Source organism: Puntigrus tetrazona, chromosome 10 (assembly GCF_018831695.1).
Source record: "Puntigrus tetrazona isolate hp1 chromosome 10, ASM1883169v1, whole genome shotgun sequence".
Classification (NCBI taxonomy): domain Eukaryota; kingdom Metazoa; phylum Chordata; class Actinopteri; order Cypriniformes; family Cyprinidae; genus Puntigrus; species Puntigrus tetrazona.
The window spans coordinates 11,250,748-11,272,452 of NC_056708.1; the positions used below are offsets into that span (position 1 = coordinate 11,250,748).

The window sequence follows — 21,705 nt, forward strand, 5'->3', positions numbered from 1 at the left end:
CTATGTCTATTAGGGAGGAGCCAATCGGAGAGTTCCTGTGATGGCTGACCGGTGCACGTATGCATGCACAACACTTCAGGCCTAAACTGATCAATAAAAAACCCATTCTTATGAAATTAAACGTGTCCCTTGCTTTTATATCAATTTGTTTTTGAATAAATATTAATTTGGTTTGGTATCTAATGAATAGCATGGCAAGTTGATTATGTTTTATCAGATAGTATTCTCCTAAAAGTAGATTTAAGTCAATACGCGATGCAGTGGGAATGTTGGAATCGATTTCTGTCCTGCGCATCTCTCTTTCTCTCTCTCTCTCTCTCTCACACCCACTCTCTTTTTTTTCCTCTCCTGCTTTTTCTCTGTAATGAATCAGTATGTCGTTATGAATAGAGAGGTCAAAAGTAGCGGCGCTTTTAACAGAATTCATACAGAAATAAAACAAATTAAAAAATAAGATGCGGTGATCCAGTTTTGAAGCAACATTTATTTAACTTGTAATTGTGCATGTGTATATCTATTAGGGACATTTCATATCTAGTGATTGTCATCGATTTAATTACATGGAGTTTAATTAGTCTGTACAGTGTGTTTATCTATATTTAGTGTCTATATGTGTGTGTGTGTTTGTGTATACTAAATATACCATATTTCTAATATGATATTAGAAATATATAATGTGTTTAATATATATTTAAAAAAAATCTTACCTTTGTTAAAATCTCTTGCTTTGGTGTAAAAAATGATTGAAATTAGTTACATTTTACTGGTATTGATATTTAATAAAGTTTACGGTTATACTGTGAAGTATACTCTGTAGCAGTCAGGGCAGCGTGCCCGTCCCACGGCAGGCCATTGAAATGAAGTGCACATGGGCTGCTTGCCCAGCTCTCAACAAATGTATAATTTGTAACACTGAAGGCTGAAGGCGAGGGAGTAGATGGGGCACAAAACAAAGAGATGGGGTTGTGCAGGATGTGGTAGGAGTATATCAAAATGGTTTGATTGGCAGGGTGGGGTTAGGGGCATTTCTGCAGGGGGACAGCCCACGTCTACACTCACCACCCCCTTTTTTTAATTTCCTTAGGCACATGTGTCCTCCCTTTCCCCTGAGACAGACCTTAACCAGGCAGTGGTCTAATGAGACAGAAGTGTCCCCAGTCTTTGTTTTGATTGGCACAAGGCAGTTTTCTCCAGACATTTGCTCACACACATACACACACACACACACAGCCCCGGCAGCTTAGCCCTCTGAAACAGGCACGGAAAAGCCTGGAATTAATATTCTTATACCCCCAACTTCAACTTCAAAGAGAATCTTGTCTCTTAGATTTCATCTTTGAGTCTGTGTTTATTTGCAGGTCAGAAATGAGAGAGTCTGCCGCACATAGAGAGAAAGATGTGTGACCAGATTGAGACAACATGGTGGACAGTTGGTTCTTGTCCTAATCGGTCAAAATAAACAAGTTTATTTTAAAATGTATTTGATTTATTATTTATTTATTTAACATTTGAAATAATAAAAATAGCACTGTATATGCACTAACAGTGTTTTTAGGGGAATCTAGAAATTAGTAGTAGAATTAAGCTAATTTAACTGAACTTCAGGAAAGCAAGAATGCATAATTAGCTTTGTAAAAGATGCTATGTATAATTAGTTACAACATACCAATAATTTTAAAAACTAGCTAAAATTTGTGGCAACTTATTCAAATACTACTTTTAAGAGTTTTTTTTTATTGTTATTCATAATCTTATCTTTGAACTTAGGTTTTTACATTGGTTTTACATATTGTATTTTATGTTCATGAATCTTTTATACGTTGATAAGTTTTGATGAATTATTATTTGTGTATTTTTTTTCGTATTTGGTTAAGGTTAGGTTAGTCTCCTTTATTCTTTATCCCTGCGTTCAGGAGCTCCCCAAGGTTCTGTACTCGGCCCAACTAAACCGATTCCTCTTCACTCTGAGGCATTGAACTTGACCTTTTAATTACACACATCGCGCGTAAGACTGCTGCGCGGTTGAACAGGCTGATGCGCACCGCTCTCCTTTAGTCTCTTTTCTCGTAATTGAACTGATTGTCGTGTAATTCGAGCTTGCACTTTGCATCTGTACTGCTGTGAGCGGCGGGGAACGCCTGCTGTCTCTGAGGACTCATTATAGAAGGATAATGAGATTGAAATTGCTCTTTTATAGAAATTGTTTTGCCCCACAATTTTGTGTTTATAGCATTGTGGGTAATATCCTACATGCCCTAGCCGTTATCTCTGCCATGTAGTCTTTTTTTTTAAAGAGCATTTATGGCGATGTACATGAAATTAGTGAATTTTGCATAAAGAGAGGGAGGATTTACTAATGAGCACATGAAATATTCCGGCCACATGAATTTGTGTTTGGCAGCATTTGCATGTTAATGATTTAGCTCTGAGCAGAGGCACAAATTACCATTTAATTATTTGAATATTTTCATTAGATTGCATAAGCTGTGAATCTGTTTACATTGAACTTCTTTAATAAAACATGCATTGCCTCATATGAAATGAATGAAGCTCTGTTGCCTTTTGTAAAAGCTCTGTGTATTTCAACTCACAAAGCTCTTACTGTATCAGAGGAACTGCAGCACTTCAGACAGGATAGACTTAGGCGGTAAAAACAGAGATAAAATAAAATGAGAATAAAACTGAGATGAGATTAAGAGCGTCTCATAACTTCTAACGGGTTGTCTATGTCTTAAGCCCTTAGCAGCCCTCAGAAGTTTCTTTAATGTCTGTTCTTTTCTGACAGCGTTTGCATTTCTTGTGAGTAGCAGCGGTTTCTTTTTAAGGTCGAGAGACAGTTGTTTACTCTGTTTTCTTCGCACCACAGCCAGACTGTAAAAACTTATCTCAACAACCCCATATTTTAGCTTTTTTCTACCAGGTTTCTAGAAGTGGAAGTACAGAAAGAGATAAGGGTGAAGGATATGGCGGAGGTAACAGGAAGGAAGAGCTCCTCAGAAGACCACCACTGTGTGAAACCTACATTCTGCTCGTAGCCCTCTCTGTCGGTTTCATTGAAGCTGAAAATGTCCCCTGTTGTTGATACGAGTACGAAGAGGTGGCAGAATGCTCAGTTTTTTTTAAAGGCAGAACTGAATAAATGTGCAGCAAATAAAAATAATTTACAAATACTTTGATATATCCTAGATATTGCAGTTTTTCCTCATTCTTTGCCAGTCTGCAGGGTTTTTTTCCGCCTCCATTATTGTCTGGCAAGCAAAAATTGTAAATCTGCTTGGTGAAAATTGGAAAACGATTGTAATAATGCACCTGTCATTTCACTTCTTCCTGAGACACAATTTTTGTAGCACAAACTTTTAGTTAAGTGTTGCAGTTCCTGTTATTCTTCCTCGCCTTTTGTCGCATTAATGCTCAAACCGTTCATTAAAAAAAAAAAGGTTTCAAATTATAGTTACTGGAATCCCATCGGTTTTTCATGTACGTGTTCAAAGCATCAGAGTTGGAGTGAATTAGTGTGTGTGTGTGTGTTTGGGAGAAAAGCGAGAGGGGGTTGTGGCAGCATTGATTTAGTCATAAAACAGACTTGTGATGTCTCACCCCCCCAATATTCGAGTCTCTCCTTCCTGTATCCTCCCCCCATCTCTCATTGCAGACACTAGAAGACCACTTCAAGGTGCAGCTGTTTAGAGGAAGAACAGACAGGGGTGCTTGGCTAATGGACAGGCTAATTTGTCAGTTCCTCTGCAAAATGATTGTTGACTGTTTTAATAATTCATAGTGATACATTTGTGTATGGGAGTTGCCAGTAATGTGCGTGCATGTGTGTGGCAGACTGGCCTGCAGCAGGAGGTTTTGATAGATCTGATCATCTGTTCTCCAGCTCTGAGGGGTCCTGCCGCTATTACCGCACTCACTCTCTCGCTCTTACCGGTCCTGCTGCGGAGCAGGCTGCCAGGTGTTTTATTGATGAGTCATGTCGCTGGCCTGGTGGCTCCACTTCTGCAGAGAGCCTTTAGATAAAAGCGGGAAGAAAAGGTCTTCTCAAACACTCTCCTTAGCTAAAACTGTTTTTGCAACTGAAATTGCTCTGTTATAGAAGAACCAGCAACTGACGGTGACGTGGCATTTTTGTGGTATCTGTCGGGCAAACAAAGGTGTTGATTTAAACATGATGTCCTAAGATGTCATTCGTTTCTCTCTTCTGTATAAAACACTCGAAATCCAATTCAGCTGGAAAGTCAATTGAGTGAATCAGTTTGGACAGTGGATGTGAATGAAGCATTTTTTTATTCATGGTTTCAAGATTCAGCACACAGCATTCAAGATTCAGCATACGAGCATACTAGCATATTTATGCCAGAAATAATAATAGTGGTTTGCATGCTATTCTGAATTAAGCCCAGTATTGCTTGAAATATTGAAGGCTAGTTCAGTGAAAAATAACGTTAGTTACGCAGTATATACTACAGTTTTTAACATTAGTTTTGTAGCCTATAATGTATATTGTATTGTTGTTGCACTTTTTCTTTGACTCTTTTGTATACATGCATTATAAAATAATTTTATTAAATTAGTTAATTTTTTAAGCACCTTCTCCACAACTGCCGCTAACCACTTGGCTGCTTTTTATCGATTACACGTCATCCGCTGCACGCTGTTCTCTGACTGACAGCCGACCGAAATAATGACGGTATTTATGGAGGAGGGTGTGTGCCACTGAATGTAGGTCAACAAAAAGTGAGAGACAATAGCAAGCAGCGCTGAGTCCTACAGGTGTCAGGAAGCCTAGGAGAATGTCACGCCGGCCGTTAGACGAGACAGGTGCTTCCACGTGCCTCTGAACCACACAAGACTTCTAGGGCGTTAACTGCACCGTGCTCGAGGTGTTTGCAGGGTTGGGTTTTGCAGATTGAGGATGAGCTATACTTCTAGTGGGCATGCATATATTTACACTGCTATTCGGAGGTTTGGCTTTTTTGAGGTTGTTAAACCGTATGTTAAATGTGGTAATATAGCAAACGATTACATTAAAATTTGATAATATTTCTGATATCGTCTCTGTTTCTCAGCTGTTGTGCTGTGACACATGCAAATGCCTCTCAAAAGTGGCTCAGTCTCTCGAGTTTCCAGAGAGCATGATGGGTGCTTGACTGGGTTGGTGGGAGGTCTGTCTGCCTCTCTCTCTCTCTCTCTCTCTCTCTCTCTCTCTCTCTCTAGCTGTTTCTTTTTGCCGTAATGGTTAGGCTGTTAATCAAATCAATGCCTGGTCCCTGCACAGCCATCACATGTGCAAGTAATAGTTCAGTACTGAAACCACCTTTATTGCCCTGTACTTGACACTCCCTGATGAGGACCTTTAGACCTGACTGCAATGAAGTACTTTACGCGATCACACTTCATTAACACTAACGGCACATGCCTGATATTTTTTATAACCATGATTGAGTTTTGATGCAGCTTCGTATTGGTAGATTTTGTAGAAAATATATTTTAGGAATATTTATTTTGCATTCTAGCTGGATTGGAATATAATAACAGTCCTTGAGAGCCATGGTTCAGTTTGCAAACTGCCAATATTGTGTGAGTATCGATCGACTTTCCACACAGAGGTCAATTCCCGCTGGGCTGCGGTGACCTTTTAACACAACTTTGGAGTGCGATTTGAAATTAGGAGCTTGCTAATTTGATATGACCCCTCTTATAACACTTTTCAAGACCCGATTCATGCTTCCTTTTAGGACGTTCTGCATATGGAGCAGCCAAAATGCAGAAAATGGAAACATGCAGCCCTCACTGGACCACTTTACAGCAGACACGTGGCACCATTCTGATCTGAAACACACTCACATGTGTGTGTGTGTGTTTCAGTGTGTACGGGGGGTAGTTATTAGAGGTTTAGACTGAAAATCCAGACAGATTGCTTGAACGTAATTGAAGGCTGAAAATAAAGGCTCTCCAGAGTGATTTCACAGTTTTTCCCCTTCTCTCTAGATGAGCTCGGATGAACCCCAACCCCAGCACTCTACCATTATCTGCAATTACCATAAAATCATCTGTGTTCAGATACAGCACTGTCATTCTCCATCTCCCAATATTATATGATGTTTTATGAGGTTTCATTCAGAAAGGCAGGAGTCATCCAGTCCGCAGAGCACACACAGGAAGCTCTGAGGGTTTGGAGAGTTCACAGAGATGTTGGTAGGAAGTCTGGCTCTTTGGTCTGGCCACTAAGACAGCAGCGTTGTGAAACAGCAGGAATAATAGTGCAGTAGAGCAGCATGCACAATGCAATAACTCACTGCATATTTTTAATTTTACTTTACTTTTACTTCATAAATAAAATCAATACACACACGTACAGTATATACTTTAAAAATGTATTTGCATGTATCTACATATGAAACCAATACAGAGTAGCTGGAAAGAAATGCTAATTCTAAAAAGAGGTACGTAAAAGCTTTTGCATCTGAACTCTTCATATGTATAATTTATTTTAAGTATAAGTAAAGGAATAAATATATGGAAAGTCTTTATTTTATTTTTATTTTTACTTTGTAAGTTTCACAATAGGTTTAGTGCAAAGCATGTCCTTCTTTTAGAACAGTCTCATGGCGGTTATGTGAACCTAGAGTAACCATTTCGGTTCCTTTTCCTTCATCTCCCTTAATAAGCTCAAATGTGCAGTCTCGTTTATTTGTGGTGTTTTCTAAGCCAAGCATCACAATTATTATTCAATATTCTGCATTATACGCATAACTGATACCTCAAATTATGTGGCTTGTTGAAGCTAAATATGTCATTTCTTTTCTAAGCGATCAGACTTATTATTTTCACATGGCAGAGGATACATCTCATAGATTTGCACTGAAGATGGGAACCAAATCAAACCATATCTGTAGACAGTAATATAGCCACATTGATTTACAACCATTTCAGTCAATTTATAGCTTCTTGGTTGTGTCTAGTTGCATCAGACTTTAGAACAGCTAAAGAGAAACAGCTCTGCAAAATATCCTGTGCTCTTTCAGCCATTTCCAACATGTATTTTGCTTTTGTAGCTGTTTTGCAAATTACTTGCAGAGTAATTTTGCACATCCCAGATTAAGCTTCAGCCATATCCTGCTGAGCTGTGGTGTTGCATGAGGTAGCGATGTGTCCTATGAAGTCCTGGCTCTGTTGAAGCACACCCCCGCTCCTGTCGATAAGAGGTGAGGCACATAAAAAAAAACCTCATCCGCCCCAGCAGCGCAGAGGGAATTAGCATATGTTAGTTGCCTGTGGGCCGAGATTATTGTTCTGTCTTAAATTCAATTTCTTCTACCTCAGGACAAGCTTCTGTTCTAGGATTAACTCTCTCTGTGCATCCATCACTCGGTGTCCTCAAAGGTACGCTGTCTTCTCCCTGGCTTTGTGGCTAGCGTGTGACATGTTATCAGGCTGTACCGCATGGATTTGAACGATTCAGGGACTGCTGTGTGTGTCAGAGGTGTTGAAGCTTAAATGATCACTGTGAACTCAACAGTCAGAACACAGGCATCTCTAGGATTCACCCACATAATGGTGTCACTCTCTGAGTGGAGTAGAAATATTATAATGTAGTTCTTGTGTGACCCACAATCTCTAATTTCCTGTGGAAGTTATGAAGCAAGCAGGTGTGAATGTGTTTGATGTGACTGCATGTCATCTGCTGGTAATGGATATGTCGGATGTTAAAGATTAGAGATAAGTGTAAGTGTTCTACAGAGCAGGTGTGTTTTGGAGAATCTATGGAGTCTGATTCACAAACAAATGACTCTTATGAGTCAGTTAGTTTAGACGATCAGCATCTGACTTTCAGTGTCGCTGTATATTTTCTATTCTATTCTATTCTATTCTATTCGTATGTCATACTGTATATTTGTAAACCAGTCAGCAACAAAACTGATAAATATATTTTGTGCATATTTTATAATAGTGCTGTCAAACAATTAGTCACATGCAAAATAAAATATGAATTTTATTTTATATTTGTATATTTATTCAATTTTTATTAGGTATATAAATATACACACATGCATATATTATGTAAACAAAAGCTTTTATTTTTGGCAATCTTTTGACAGTACTAGTATATAAATATCCATACTTGAGTTAAAGTGTCTTCTTCATTAATTTGATCAAAATACAGTAATGTAGCTGCTGTTCTTTTGTTTTATATTGTAGTTTTTATTATATTAGTTTACATTTTCTTTGTTCAAAGAACAGCATTTATTAGACATTTTGTAACATTATATACTGTAGGTGTCTTTACTGTCTCTGTATTTAATTGATTTTTTGCTGATGGACTCGGTTGTGTGCTTATATTATTCATATATTTGTTTATCAATTTATTGAACACAAAGCAAGCCCAGAGTCAGCCCAGGTGGACTGTTTTAGTTGAGCTTGCCTTTCTCCAGACTGACACCTAATGTACGTATATGAATCCCTCAGCAGTTTCAGTGTTACTGCATTAAACGGGGTGATAAAATGAGCAGTGACTCACCGTATTGAAAACTTTAGATTTAGAGGTGTTAACTGAACTGAAGGTTATAGAGAGAAATGTTCTCTGGTGGGTTCATCAGAGACTTATAACGGAATAAAAGGATCCCTTTGGCTAAGGTAGGCTGAAAAGAGCTTTATTGCCTGTTTCTGAGTCGAATATCATGGAGATCTAAGGAAGTTTTTCACACCGGTTAATCACTGACAGTTTCGAGCTGTGATTATGACCAGTGCTTTATAACAACTCTGAAGTAAAATACACCTCCATATTTGACCTCCGGTTCTCATCTGCCAGTTTCTCCCTTCTCCCGCCCGTTCTGCCTCGCTGCTAACGTGCTAATTGCTTTGTCACAGTTATGTTTTGACAGGAAGCTACACTGATGTAGCAAGCTAATTAATGGGTCTCTAAATACAGCCTGATTTAGACAAGAAATGCAAATGTGACACCGGTGAAAGAAATTGTTTGCGCAGAGCATGACGGCTGAGCCAGAATTTCGGCAACACTCTTGGGAGCAGCAGGTGCCCAATTGTCGCTTTACAAAACACCACTGTGAATCCGGAAAGTTGGTGTGTGTTTGTTGTGCCTCTGAGGGGCTAGTTATCTGCCGCTTGCAGCCCGGTTCCTCTTGACCTCCCTCGGGCTGAGTGGCCCTGCGTAATTGAGTACCACCTGAAAGGTTGTTCTGAAAGGTGGGTTATCTGCCCGCTCTAATCCCACAGGAGAATGGCACAGGGGGAGGAAGGGGACAAGCCCCTGAGGGCTAAAGTCCTGTCTGCCAGCCACAATGCATTATGGGGGAAGTCACTTTGGGACACAACTTTGAAAGTCTTAATGACTTGTGGTACCTAGAGAGGTGTAACTCCTATTTGTTTGCATGTCTGCTGCAGTGTCTGCTTTACGTGAATAACAAAAAGATGCTAAAGGTTAACATAAGAAAAAGCGACTGATATTGCATGTACTTATTTGAAGTATGAAACAATGGCATAATGAATTTGGATCAAGTTATTTGAGCTTTGTATTTATATTTGAACCTTCTTCCAGTTCAAACGATTCTATAATAATTGTTAGAGAATCCGACATTATCTGCATTTAAATTATGTAATTATTCAAAAAATGTGCGTAAACTACAAACTTATGCATCATTGTTACTGACATAAAAGCAGTGGTATTATATAAAACTGTTGATTTATAGAAATTGTATTTAAAATGTTATTTGTTATTTTTATTGCAACACATACATTGACTTTTTATAATAAAAAAATAAATAAATATTGTATTATTAAAATACATGCCATATTTTAAATCTAACAATGAAAATAAAATGTTTGTGTGTGTACAGAGAGATAGTTAGATTTAAAATATGTATTTGTTATATAAATAACATATATTTATTATGTACTTTATTGCATGCATTTATAAATAATAATAAATATAATCAGTTGCATGTTTAATGGGATGGTAGTTTATGCTGATAAAAGTGATAATGTCTGATTTGCAAATGAATCGTGAAATCAAGTAATTGCTTTAGGATAATAAATCAAATCAGTGTTTAACTGCAACAGGAGCAGATCGTCTCGGTTCTGTTGGCCGCAACCCAGTTAGTGTTTGTTTTCTGCTTGTGGCTCCTACATGCCCTTCAGACTGCGTGCATCAGATTGCACTGTATCCTCATGCTGTTTGAAGGGAGACGCGTGCAGCACATTAACTTCCAGACAAGCTCAAGGACAAGAAACTCTCCCAATAAGGAATGCTGAGAGTTCACTTTTCTCTCTATGTGTGTACACTCGCACCGACTGCTGATTTCCTGTCTGTTTAATGTACTGACCCTCTGCTTTTGCCTTTTTTCGTCTCGTTCTCTTGCAGACGGAACCTCACCAAGCTCTCGCTGATCTTCAGTCACATGTTGGCCGAGATCAAAGCCATCTTTCCAGGCGGACAGTTCCAAGGAGACACATTCCGCATTACCAAGGCCGACGCCGCTGACTTCTGGAGAAGGTCTTTTGGCGAAAAGTAAGTTTTCCTCTCATTTTGAGATGCATATGCCAAATCATTATGGCTCCAATCAATTAAAGCTCTTTGTCATGGAGAAATGCCTTTTCTCTCCTCCATTTAGCAGGGAGTAAGTGGGGTGAACTGTCTGGTCATGTGCTGGAGTGCTGCTCTTGAGTCAGGCCTGTGATTTAGCATACATCTGCACACTAAACCAGACACGCTGATGGCTTTTCTAACTGCTCTAGTCAGCATTTGAGAGGTGAAGGTCACTGGTTAGTTGATTTAAAAAAAAAAAAAATCCAGGCTAATTAAGAGTGTTCGGGCTTTTTTTTGCCTTTTAATGCTGGAATATGAGGTTTCTCAGACAGCTTTACCAGACTAGGCTTGTTTGCTGAGAAGAGTTTCAGTTTGCTGTACTGGCAGTTTATAAATATAGATACAGAAAGAGATAACGCTGTGACAGTTCATGCTAGTCGATTAGTACGTTTTGGCTAGTCCCAAAATGTGGAAGTCATTTCTATTCAGTTCATTAAACAAATTGCCATTTTTATTGCTTACAATTTACTTGGTCAATGTCATTGCGAGCTTTGGTTCTTTTGCTTTTGCAAGCAAATAACCAGAATAATTTGATGAAGTGATATGAACATGTGAAGGAGTCAAGACCTTTCTGGAACCACTTTAGCTGTGACTTTGCCTAGAAATAATTCATTATTATTTAACAAAATAATATTTTGATGCACATGGCTGAGCACCTTTCATTCTGTTTTTTTTTTTTAAAGAGTCCGTTACTTCTAATATGTAGTTTTGCTAATATCATCAAAATATGCTGCTGTAAATACTGTTGCTGTAACAAACTTTAAAATTGATTATATGAGTTTGTTCTGGGAGTTATTTTTGGATTGATTGCTAGGTTATTTTAATTGCTTCTTCTGAAGCAAAAAAAAAAAGTAATACTGTGGAATTATGCTGAATTCTATTCCAAGCACTCAGATCGTCTGGGCGCAAATCTCTCCAGATCTTTAAAGCTTGTTGTCCTTTTGAAGATTGCAATGTTTAATTCATTTGCAATCTCTGTGGATGCTGAATATTTTATCTTCTGTTTAATCCGGCAAATCAGAGGGTTAAAGGAAGTATGAATGTGTGCATGAATTCACAGGTCGTGCTGGGGACGGATAGGCCTCATAATGGGGCAGGTGTGATCAGCTATCTCGGAGAGGAAGAGCAAGAGAAGGGGAGAGAGAAAGAGAGATTAAGAGACGGGAAAAGACCAGCGCAGTCTCTAGTGTGTATCTAGTTACCGCTCTGATATATTATAGATTATTATAAAGGTCTACTTCCCGCTCTGTACAGAGGAAGTGTGCATGAGTCATTGATACGAGAAGCAGAGCGGCCTTCCTTCAGCTCTTCTATCTCTGGTTCACTCGCTCTGTGTGGAAATAGAAAGCTCAGCATCCTTATGCCATCAATCCTGTGAGCACTAGAGCTCAAGTCTGTAGCCTGCGTTAGCTGTGGAACTATGTATGCATGTCTGTGCATGCTTTGTGTACTGAGACAAGATAAATGAACTGGTTGGAATCTGGTTGGAATGTCTGGATTTGAGAAAAAAATATTTTCAGATGTATAGTTTACTGATAATTTTGTAAAGTTCAATTAATTTAATCACTTGATGAACTATAGTCTTGAAAATATATATATTTTTAATGAAGTAATTCCTGTGAATGTAGATTTAAAAGAGACTGTTTAAGAAAAATGGACTTTCAGTAAAAATTTAAATGCCTTTTTTGATTTGGTAGACTTCAAGTGTTTGTGTTTGTGTTTGTGTCTGTGTGTGTCTGTCTGTGTCTGTCTGTGTCTGTCTGTGTCTGTCTGTGTGTGTGTGTACTGGTACTTTTTGTGGTAGTAATGTACATTTATTTTTGGCTGCTGAAAACAGAATACAACAGGAGACAAGTTCTAGTAATATTCCACAGTATCTTTGATCAAGTAAGTGCAGCCTTGAGAATAGGAGACTTCTTTCAAACCCATACTTTTGAACAGTAATGTAGATTTCTTTCTAAGAAATAATAATAAAATATTATGACAGCTTTTACTTTTCGAGAATTGTATTATTTTAATGAGGTTTCTTTTTCTTTATGATGATATCAGGACAGTTGCATCACCCTGAATTTCTGATTATGAAATAACAGAAAAATGGTCATCATAGATTTTGTTGTGAGTTCTATATATGTATGAATTGCATATTTAATGTAATATTGAATAGATGATTAGATGATAAGACACAAAGACTTTGCATTGTCTTTTGGGGGATGATAATGCTAAAATAGGACGCTGTGTATAACGTTCTTTGTGAAAATAAGACTGTTGTCGTTGCAGTAATTCATCTAGCAGGTCAGATTGCTCCGAGTCGAAAGTTAATATCAGACGAAGAGAGAAGTTCTCTCTCTCTCTCTCTCTCTCTCTCTCTGTGGGTCTCTTGATAATGGAATATAATGCTTTTACTCAGAGTAACCAGAGAATGGAATAAATGTGAAGTCACCTCCCCCTCTCTCATCTTTACTGTTCGCAGATCAGTTTCAGCTCTAGGTCCTCAGGAAGGTTTAGCATAGACCAACCCCACCCATACACAGTTGCATTAGGCATGCAGTATTTGATATGCAGATGATATAATGAGGGGAAAAGTAAGATCTATATGTTCCTCTGCAGTAGCAGCAGGAAGTCTTGCTCACTGTTTCCTCGTTATCAGTTTTAAATTAATGCCCTGCTGTTTCGCTGACTGACTGGCTGAGGAGACATTTGTTTTCAAGCTAATTTTCCTTATTAAACTCCCTTCTGTCCGCCGAGACTCAAATCCGTTTTAAACTCTCATTTAAATGTGGTAAGTGGCCATGGGCCAATAGGAACACAGTTTCCAGTGGCAACACTGAAGGCCACCGGCTGAGCTGCCTGTTTTCTGTCTTACTCGGGCGGCAGCTGTTTAGTGAATTAAAATAATGCACTCGCTGATTTTCTTCTGATAGCACAGGGGATTATCACACAACCGAATCACCCCAGAGCAAGCACTCAGATTCTGAATTTTACCCAATTTGTTTCTCTTAATGCACAACATGGCTTTTTGGAGCCTGTTTGAATAGATGCAGAAAATCTGTCTCATGCCTCGTGACCTGCCTCGCTCTGACTCTCCACCTCTTTGTTCATTTATTTATTAGTATTACGGTATTATGAGTGTGTCCCCTACCTGTCCCGCTTAAGTAATTGGCAAAGACAGGGCCCTTAATGAGCTTCCTTTTGTGTCGTCCGCTGAGACATGCCCTCAGTCCATTAAAAAGTCTGCCTTAATTAAGGGGTCAGCTATTATAATGAATGTAATTAAACTAGATCTTGTCTTTTTTTGATCTGTCCATCACAGAACCAAACTCAGCTCTCCAGTCCAGCTACAAGTAGTAGAAAATATGGATGTGTGTGTCGTATTTATGAGCCATTTATTTTTCTACCTCTCAGTAATCTCACCAGATTGATTCATTGCTTTCTTTACTGCATCGACCGACAGTTTGGAAGTTTATCAGAGGCCAGCGCGAGTTTCCTTATTCCTGGTGATGCATCAGCACTTTAGCGTTGTTTCGCTGTGGTTGCTGATTAATACATATGCAAAACACAGTTTTGTTCTGGAAAAAAGTGGTCAATTCTATGCTGAACTGCAGCGTAATCATGCTGAAGGTGCATAATGCACAGAACTCATGACATGAAGCTTGAATGCTAAGATGTTAAAGCTTAGGTAAATCAACCTACAAATGACGTATAATTGCCTCTACATTCAAACCTAGTACATTTTGATATAGAAAACACTGAACAGCCTTTTAAAGTATTGGTTAGGTTTTTTTAAGGATTTTTCTTTTGTGCCCACCTGTTGTGGATTTTTTTTTGTCTTTTGTGATTTTTTTTTTTTCTTTTGGGCTGCATTGTATTTGTTAAAAAATACAGTGTTTTGAAACAATATTGAAGTGTTAAATAATATTTCTTTTTGAATGTTTTCAATTATACTTTGTTTTTGTGAAAGCAAAGGTTGATTTCGAGCATCATTCACTCTTCAGTGTCATAATAATTTTAAAATAAGAAATATACTATCTAATGTTTGCTTCTAAACCTCAACAAAAAATGCCCTCAGACAACAATTAAATATGTATTTTATTGGTCATTGTACAAAAATAATTTCTCAATCCTAAGCAAGTAATCCACTGAATCATATAGTAAGGGAATTTTAAAAATATTATCTTTTATCCAAGTGCAGCAGAAGTCAAAAGATAGTCATTTAGATAATTGGTTAAACGTCTGTGTATGAAAGGTTTCGCTACGTGCTGAAACCTAACCAGCAGGCCTCTGCCCTTTCTAACAGGAAATAGCAAAGCTGATGTTTCCTCATTAACCTGCTGCTCTGACTGATTCCGTGTGGATTATTTATACCATTGTTTCGGACTTCCAGGTGACTCACTGCTTTTCTTTACTGTCCTGATTAACAGGCTCTGATCCTCATCCAGTATCGCTGTTTTTATTTTTGTGTTTTAATCCACAGCAATTTGTACTTCCCAAAAGACTAGGGCTACTTGCGAAACCAGATTGTTTCTGGTTTTGGTCCAAAGCTTTCTAAGAAAAGCAGCCAGCAGAAGAACAGGATTGATGGGTAATGCTCTCTCAGGATGGCTGACACTGTCAGATTGTCAGAATGAAGAGCAGTAGATCCTCTGTTGTTCTTGTGACGCGTCTCTCTTCTTGTCTCACCTGAAGGAGCGATATGACTGCTTGACATGCCATTACCCTGAATTGAAGATTTCTCTGTTAACCAAGAAAAGAGAACAGCCTTTTAAGAACCCTGCTATTGTCTTCATTCTCCTTCCAAGTGTGTTTTTGTGTCTGAAAGTGTTTATTGGTCAATTTGCGATGGTCATTGTTTATGAAACTACTCTTTGGAGAAGTCGAAGCAGAGCGTGGGTGGCACTTTTCTCCACATGCTCTGCTGTTTACCTCGACCTCCATTTTGTGGCAGTCATAGAACATCAGAGGAATATGACATTTTTACAGTACCAGAATAAGAGTGTGTAGAGTCATAAACAGTAAGCGATAAAGAGCTTGCATTCTTAGTCATTCTAGAAACTATTGTTTGGTGTGAGTGTTCTTAAATGTGTGCCACTTGTACATGCAGCTTTTACAAGTCAGAGTGACCAAGCAACATGTTAACAATCACTCAATCAGCATTTTAGCAACCACACAGCAACAAGTTTACAAAAACCAAAAAATTTGGGAAGAATTTTTGGAGGTTTTTAATCTATAAAAACTGCATTTATTAAGAGTGAGTGTGTTTATCCTTTTGTCTTTACTGCTAAAGTCTTTAACTCAAAATAAACATGAATGAACATCTCGTGCCTCAATGTTTCAATCGTAGAAAAAATGTAACTGTTACATTTGTGTAAATAGAAATTATGTACAGTTTACACATTTGAGTAGTTCCAAACCTGTATGAGTTTCTTTGTTCATGCTTAACACAAAAGAATATATATATATATATATATATATATATATATATATATATATATATATATATATATATATATATATATATATATATATATATATATATATATATATATATAAATTTTTATTTTTAAGTTTGTAACCAGGCTGTTTTGTGTCACCACTGACTTTTTTCCTACTATGGAATTTTCATTTTTGGGTGAACTATTCCTTTAAGTTTAGGCTCAGTTGTTAATTGTAATTTTATATCAATGTTAAAGGGTTACCTATAGTTTAGAGTATAAGCTAGTAGATTTTTATTTCTAAGTAAATATGAATTCTACTTATTGTTTTTAATAAAGAAAGAGCAATTGGTTCAGTAAACCACTGTTTAGAAAATAAACAAAGCAAAAACTATTTGTCTGTTGTACCAAAACCATATAAAAATGTGACGTCAAAACAGAGATGCATGCCAAACTCACAAATTAGCTTTGACCTTTCCAATATAGCGGACAGCCTATATGTAGCAACCCACAGACAGACTAATAAGGCATCAGCGAATACATATGTGCTCAAAACAAAATAGCGACAAGCTGACAAGCATTGAGAACATCCAAGCAACCACATAACAACATGCTAACAACCACCCAGAAAGAAACAACACACCAACAAACAGCTCAGTTCAGAACACCCTAACAACTGCATAGCAAGATGCTAGCAGCTCAGAAACCTGTAATATCCACAAAGCAAGACGCTTACAACTACTCAGAAGACCAATTTATATCACAAATAGCAATGGCCTAGCGTGTTTCTTCAGAAATATCTAGTACTTCAGTGTTTTCACAGGCCAGTGACTGACGGATTTGATGGCTGATTCAGCTCATGTTAATAGCCCAAAGCTATTGGATGCATTTTGAGAAGGATCTCTACACAAGTCTAATTCCAGTGTGCATTTGTGTGTGCTTGTGCGATTCCAGGACAATAGTGCCATGGAAAATGTTCCGGCAGTGCCTTCATGACGTGCACCCCATCAGCTCCGGGTTGGAGGCCATGGCTCTGAAATCCACCATCGACCTCACCTGCAACGACTACATCTCCGTCTTTGAGTTCGACATTTTCACTCGTCTTTTCCAGGTAACACCAAACCTCTCGCCTCCCACAACACCATTAAGTTACGTGTTTCTCTCGAATTCTCAACACAGCAAAAAGCGCATTAGATCTGTTAATATCAAGCTAACATTTAAATGTCATCTACTTTCTAAAAACAGCTCATCGTAATAACGAAAGCGATACAGAAGGATCACCCTTGTTTTTCTCTCATTCGTGGGTTGATCTACTCATTCTGAGGAGAAATCCTGTACAAGGATGTCTCACACATAACCACGTTTAAATTGAAAACATCAAAACGTTTCAATGGTTTGTAGTCAACACAATGGAAAATAGCGGTAACACCGGGGATCACCTCTGCCAATGAGTGTTGAGTAGGAGGTTTGTTTTACGCAGAGGAATCCCTTAGTTAGAAAAACACACCTCATCCTTAACCACAACACACACGCTTACAAACTTGTGCTTGCACAAGCCTTATTATGTACTGCCTTCAAAACACCCACTTTTTAAATCTACCTACTCAAGTTTTTGGTGCAAAAAAAAAAAAAAAAATGCTCAAATTCCCAGAAATGTGCTGGAAGGACCCACATCATTTCATTAGCGTGGATTTGTTTATGCGTGTGAGTCAATCAGTGAGCAATATGGAGTTTTTTATCTCACGACGTGCTTCTCATCGTGACCTTCCTCGGCTGAATCACCACACACGACCCCCGCTACCTTACAGCCAAAGCCAACAAAACTACGCCCTGCCCGTTTGAACATCCAAAACTCTTTGTAGCCTTGCTGCAGATTTTTTGGGAATTACTTAAATCTGGATTGGTTATGCTTGTATGGGAAAGAGGAAACAGCACAAACTTGAGTTTTTTTCTGCATTATCAAGAGTCTCATCTGCTTTTCATTTAGTTATGACATGTCAAGGTTAATTTATTTAAGGATGTACAAAGTATCATGCCTTTTAAAGTCACTCTTATCTTTGTGGCAAGTCTTTTCAAACTGGAGAGCAGGTACTAGGTTTACAGAAAATGTGTAATAAAATGTTTTTAAGGCTGTCAGAATAAATAAGTGATATTCTTAATCGAAAACCTTTTTCCTTTTTCCTGTTTATTTATTTTGTTCATATTTGGGGGAAATTAGCTTAATAGGTAAATGTTACTCAGTCATGTGTTATTAATTTGGCTTTATTCATTATTCAAGTAGTTTAGTTCAATTTAATTTAAATAGTTTTCAATTATGACATTTTGTCACGCGGTATGAACATGCATTAAAAAAATTAGATATTTTTATGTTTTAGGCAGCGGCCCTCATATTTGGGAGTTCTTAAAATCAAAAACAAACCGCATCTGCAAATAAATGGTCGACCGCTTCTTAAATCTAATGTAACTTCCATTCTCTTATGATTTTTGATGAAGCCACTTCCCTAATACTATTTTGCATTAACTATAACAGTTCAATGAACCTTTTACAGACAGAAAGCATCCAAATTGTTTTCTTCTTTTTAAACAGCCTTTTTATTAGCTTGTAATTTAAAACACTTCTTTGTTAAATACTTAGTTTTAAGTGTTTTTTTATTTATTTATTTTTTTAAACAATTTGCATATGGTTTGATTTATTAAAAAAAAAAAGTTTCTTGCAACATTTGTACATTTTTAACTGTGGCATATGTGCTTTTGTCAACATAAATTGCACATTTATTTGATAGTTTAAAGTGCACTTTTTTGCTTAATGTTTAGCTTGAAACAAGGATTTTTTTTAAATAATTGATAAAACAATTATTTTAATTATAATTATATCATGCGTTTTTATGTGATTTAAGTGTTAATTTTGTTGTGTATTGTTGTAAATCCAATTAAAAGGAAGTTTTGTACTTAGTTTAGTTGGTTTGTTACAATCTTGTTAATTTCATTTTCTGAAACGTCAGTGACAATAAAAAGGCTTTGTGCTGTATGCTGGCACATTGAAGTCTAACTTCTGTTTTCTGAGCTCATTGCATTGTCAAAGATTGCATGCTTCCTACTACCTTTCTCTCTAATTTAATTCTCTTCCCTGTAGCCGTGGGGCTCGATCCTAAGGAACTGGAACTTCCTGGCAGTCACGCACCCGGGCTACATGGCCTTTCTGACGTACGATGAAGTGAAGGCACGTCTGCAGAAGTACATCAACAAACCTGGCAGGTACAGACTAGTCTGTGTACAACTGGGTGGCTGTAATAGACGTGCCATCTGCTGCATGCTGTGCGGGGCCAGCCAGCTGTTTTTCTCCAGTCTGGCAGACGACCCTGCTTGCATGGGGAAAGTGGGCGAGGCGGAGATGTTAGCTTATTACAGGAGGCTCTTTGTCTGCGCTTCTGCTGTCTTGTTCGCCATTTAGCCGGCACCGGTCTAGCAGCTAGGATCAGTCAAACCTGGAAACGGACCCCCTGACCTTTGCATCAGCAGCCTAGATAGTGCGCAACAGCTTGCCGGACAGTGCCGCAGGGAGACAGAGGTAGTTAAATCCAGTCTGTTTGTATTAGCTGATTAGAGAAACAGCATCGTATCTGCGCCAAAACAACTCGAGGTCCAGAGCCAGACGGCAGGCGCGATTACACACTGGTTAGAGTCGTTTAACGCAACAGCAAGATAATAACGAGGCCATAAAATAAGAAACTTTATGGGAATGGATTCCCACTGTTTGATTTTTACCAGGAAGATGGGCCGTTTTAAAAGGCTGATGTGGGTTGGAAAGATGTGGCTGAACAAACAGAAGGAAGTCGAGGACTGTGGGTGGTCGAGCAGAACTGTATGCAAATACCAATCTACTGAAGAGGAGCAGCAGCTGTGTGTGTGCGGCTTCATAAGGTCATGGCGGCACCCTAGGGGACTATATGTGTTTCACGCCGAGCATCTACCCGTAACCATCACCTGGCAAAATCGAGCTCTTGACACGCTGGATGTCATATTCGTGTCTGTTTATATCAGGGCAGTGTGACACGAGAGGCAAGGCTCATTAGTGCGGAAACACACACTCGCTGCCTCAGTGGTCACAGCAGCTCTGAGCTTTTTATGATCTGTTTGTATGTGAGGACTCTGAGGGTGTTGATGACTTGGCTTGTTTTCCATGACTATCATTTCCCAGTTCGTTTTCTCTTAACAGCCATATTGTGCTCTCGGCCTACCAGGACCTGTCTGCCCAGCACCACGGTGCAGAATATCCACTGGTGGGGTGGTGAATTATCCCAGAAAACAAAAACTGATGGCCGGAAGTCTATTTTTGAAGAATACTCTTGTTGCATGAAAGTAAATAAGGGCTAGGGCTGTTAAGCTCCAAAATGACAAAAAAGTGTTGTGATAAAATTGCTAATTTGGTAGAACATACAGAAATTTAAATCATTTGGTACTGGAATCCTTTATTTATGTTTTCTGGTCACTTTCATGAGAAGTTGCAATGCATGAATCTTTTTTTTTTCTTTTCTTCTCTAGTGAATTGCTTGAAGTAGTTAATAAAACTAGTTCATGAGTCAAACAGATTCAGTTTGTTTCAGGAACAAATTATACTTTTGATGTGTATCTTTTTGAATAAATTGCTTTTAAGATGATTTGTTAATTTGATTCATCAACAAATCTTTTGACTCAATTCTTTTCAATGAATTACTCAATCCAGTTGACACAAGTTGTGTGAATGATTTATTCATGGATCAAGCCTATTCAGTTCATTAGTTTAATGAGCATTCATTCAATTTATGAGCAGAACTTCAATATACGATTAATGATTGAATCATTCTTTTTAATTTTAGTTCACCAATCCATTCTAAATGACTGTTTAATGAATTGAACTGATTCTTCGGGTCACTGGAGTCAATGATCCGGTAATGTCAGTGGTTAACAGCTCACTGGAGGAGAAAATGTCAGTGAAAATGACTTTAGTTGATTCTCACAAAGCATCATATGACTTCAGAAGAACTATAAGGCATATAGATCACTTTTAATTGTATTTAAATACCAGTACTTTTTTCACTTCAAAGCTTCAGTCCCCATTCATTCTAATAACATGACCATTTTTGTGAAGATTGAATTATGATTAAAATATAGTCTCTTACACTATGATCTGTCCTGCGACAGAGTCGCAGTTTTTGGTTCAACTATGGTCAAATTTCAGAGATTTCAAATTGATTAGTTTTTCAGTTTGAGTGCTTATCCTATAAATGTAAGGTGTCATAAATTATTATCCTAATAGTACATTTTGAAAGCATAAAAGGGAAGGTACTGTAACAGCTTTCATATTAAACAAAATAGACATAAGAGAGAGTGACTGACAGCGAGATGGAGTAATTGGCCGAGAGTTGAGTTGAAAGAATGTTAACAAGAGTTAGTGTCGAGACTGTACGATTTTTTTTTATTTAATTTTTCCCTTTGCAAGAAAAGAGCCATGTTCAGTGTGAAAGCAGCACAGTGAAGCATTATGAGATTAATCACATTTAACACAGAGAGCTCCATTCATCCCTAGCAGCTGCATTAGAAATAACACTAATGTAATCAAGAAATCCTGCAACAATCCCTTACATCAGGCCGTGACCTTTTCCTGTGGCGAATCGGTGTGTTCTGATTTTC

At 38.0% G+C, this 21,705-nt stretch overlaps 1 protein-coding gene across 1 annotated transcript in view; it reads left to right on the plus strand.

Annotated features, from left to right (window-relative positions):
- cblb (Cbl proto-oncogene B, E3 ubiquitin protein ligase) overlaps positions 1-21,705 on the plus strand; it is a 57,029-nt gene that overhangs the window by 16,936 nt on the left and 18,388 nt on the right. The window contains 3 exon segments of the mRNA XM_043251129.1: positions 10,382-10,528; positions 16,990-17,146; positions 19,169-19,290. Of these exon segments, the coding sequence (XP_043107064.1) occupies positions 10,382-10,528; positions 16,990-17,146; positions 19,169-19,290 (426 nt within the window).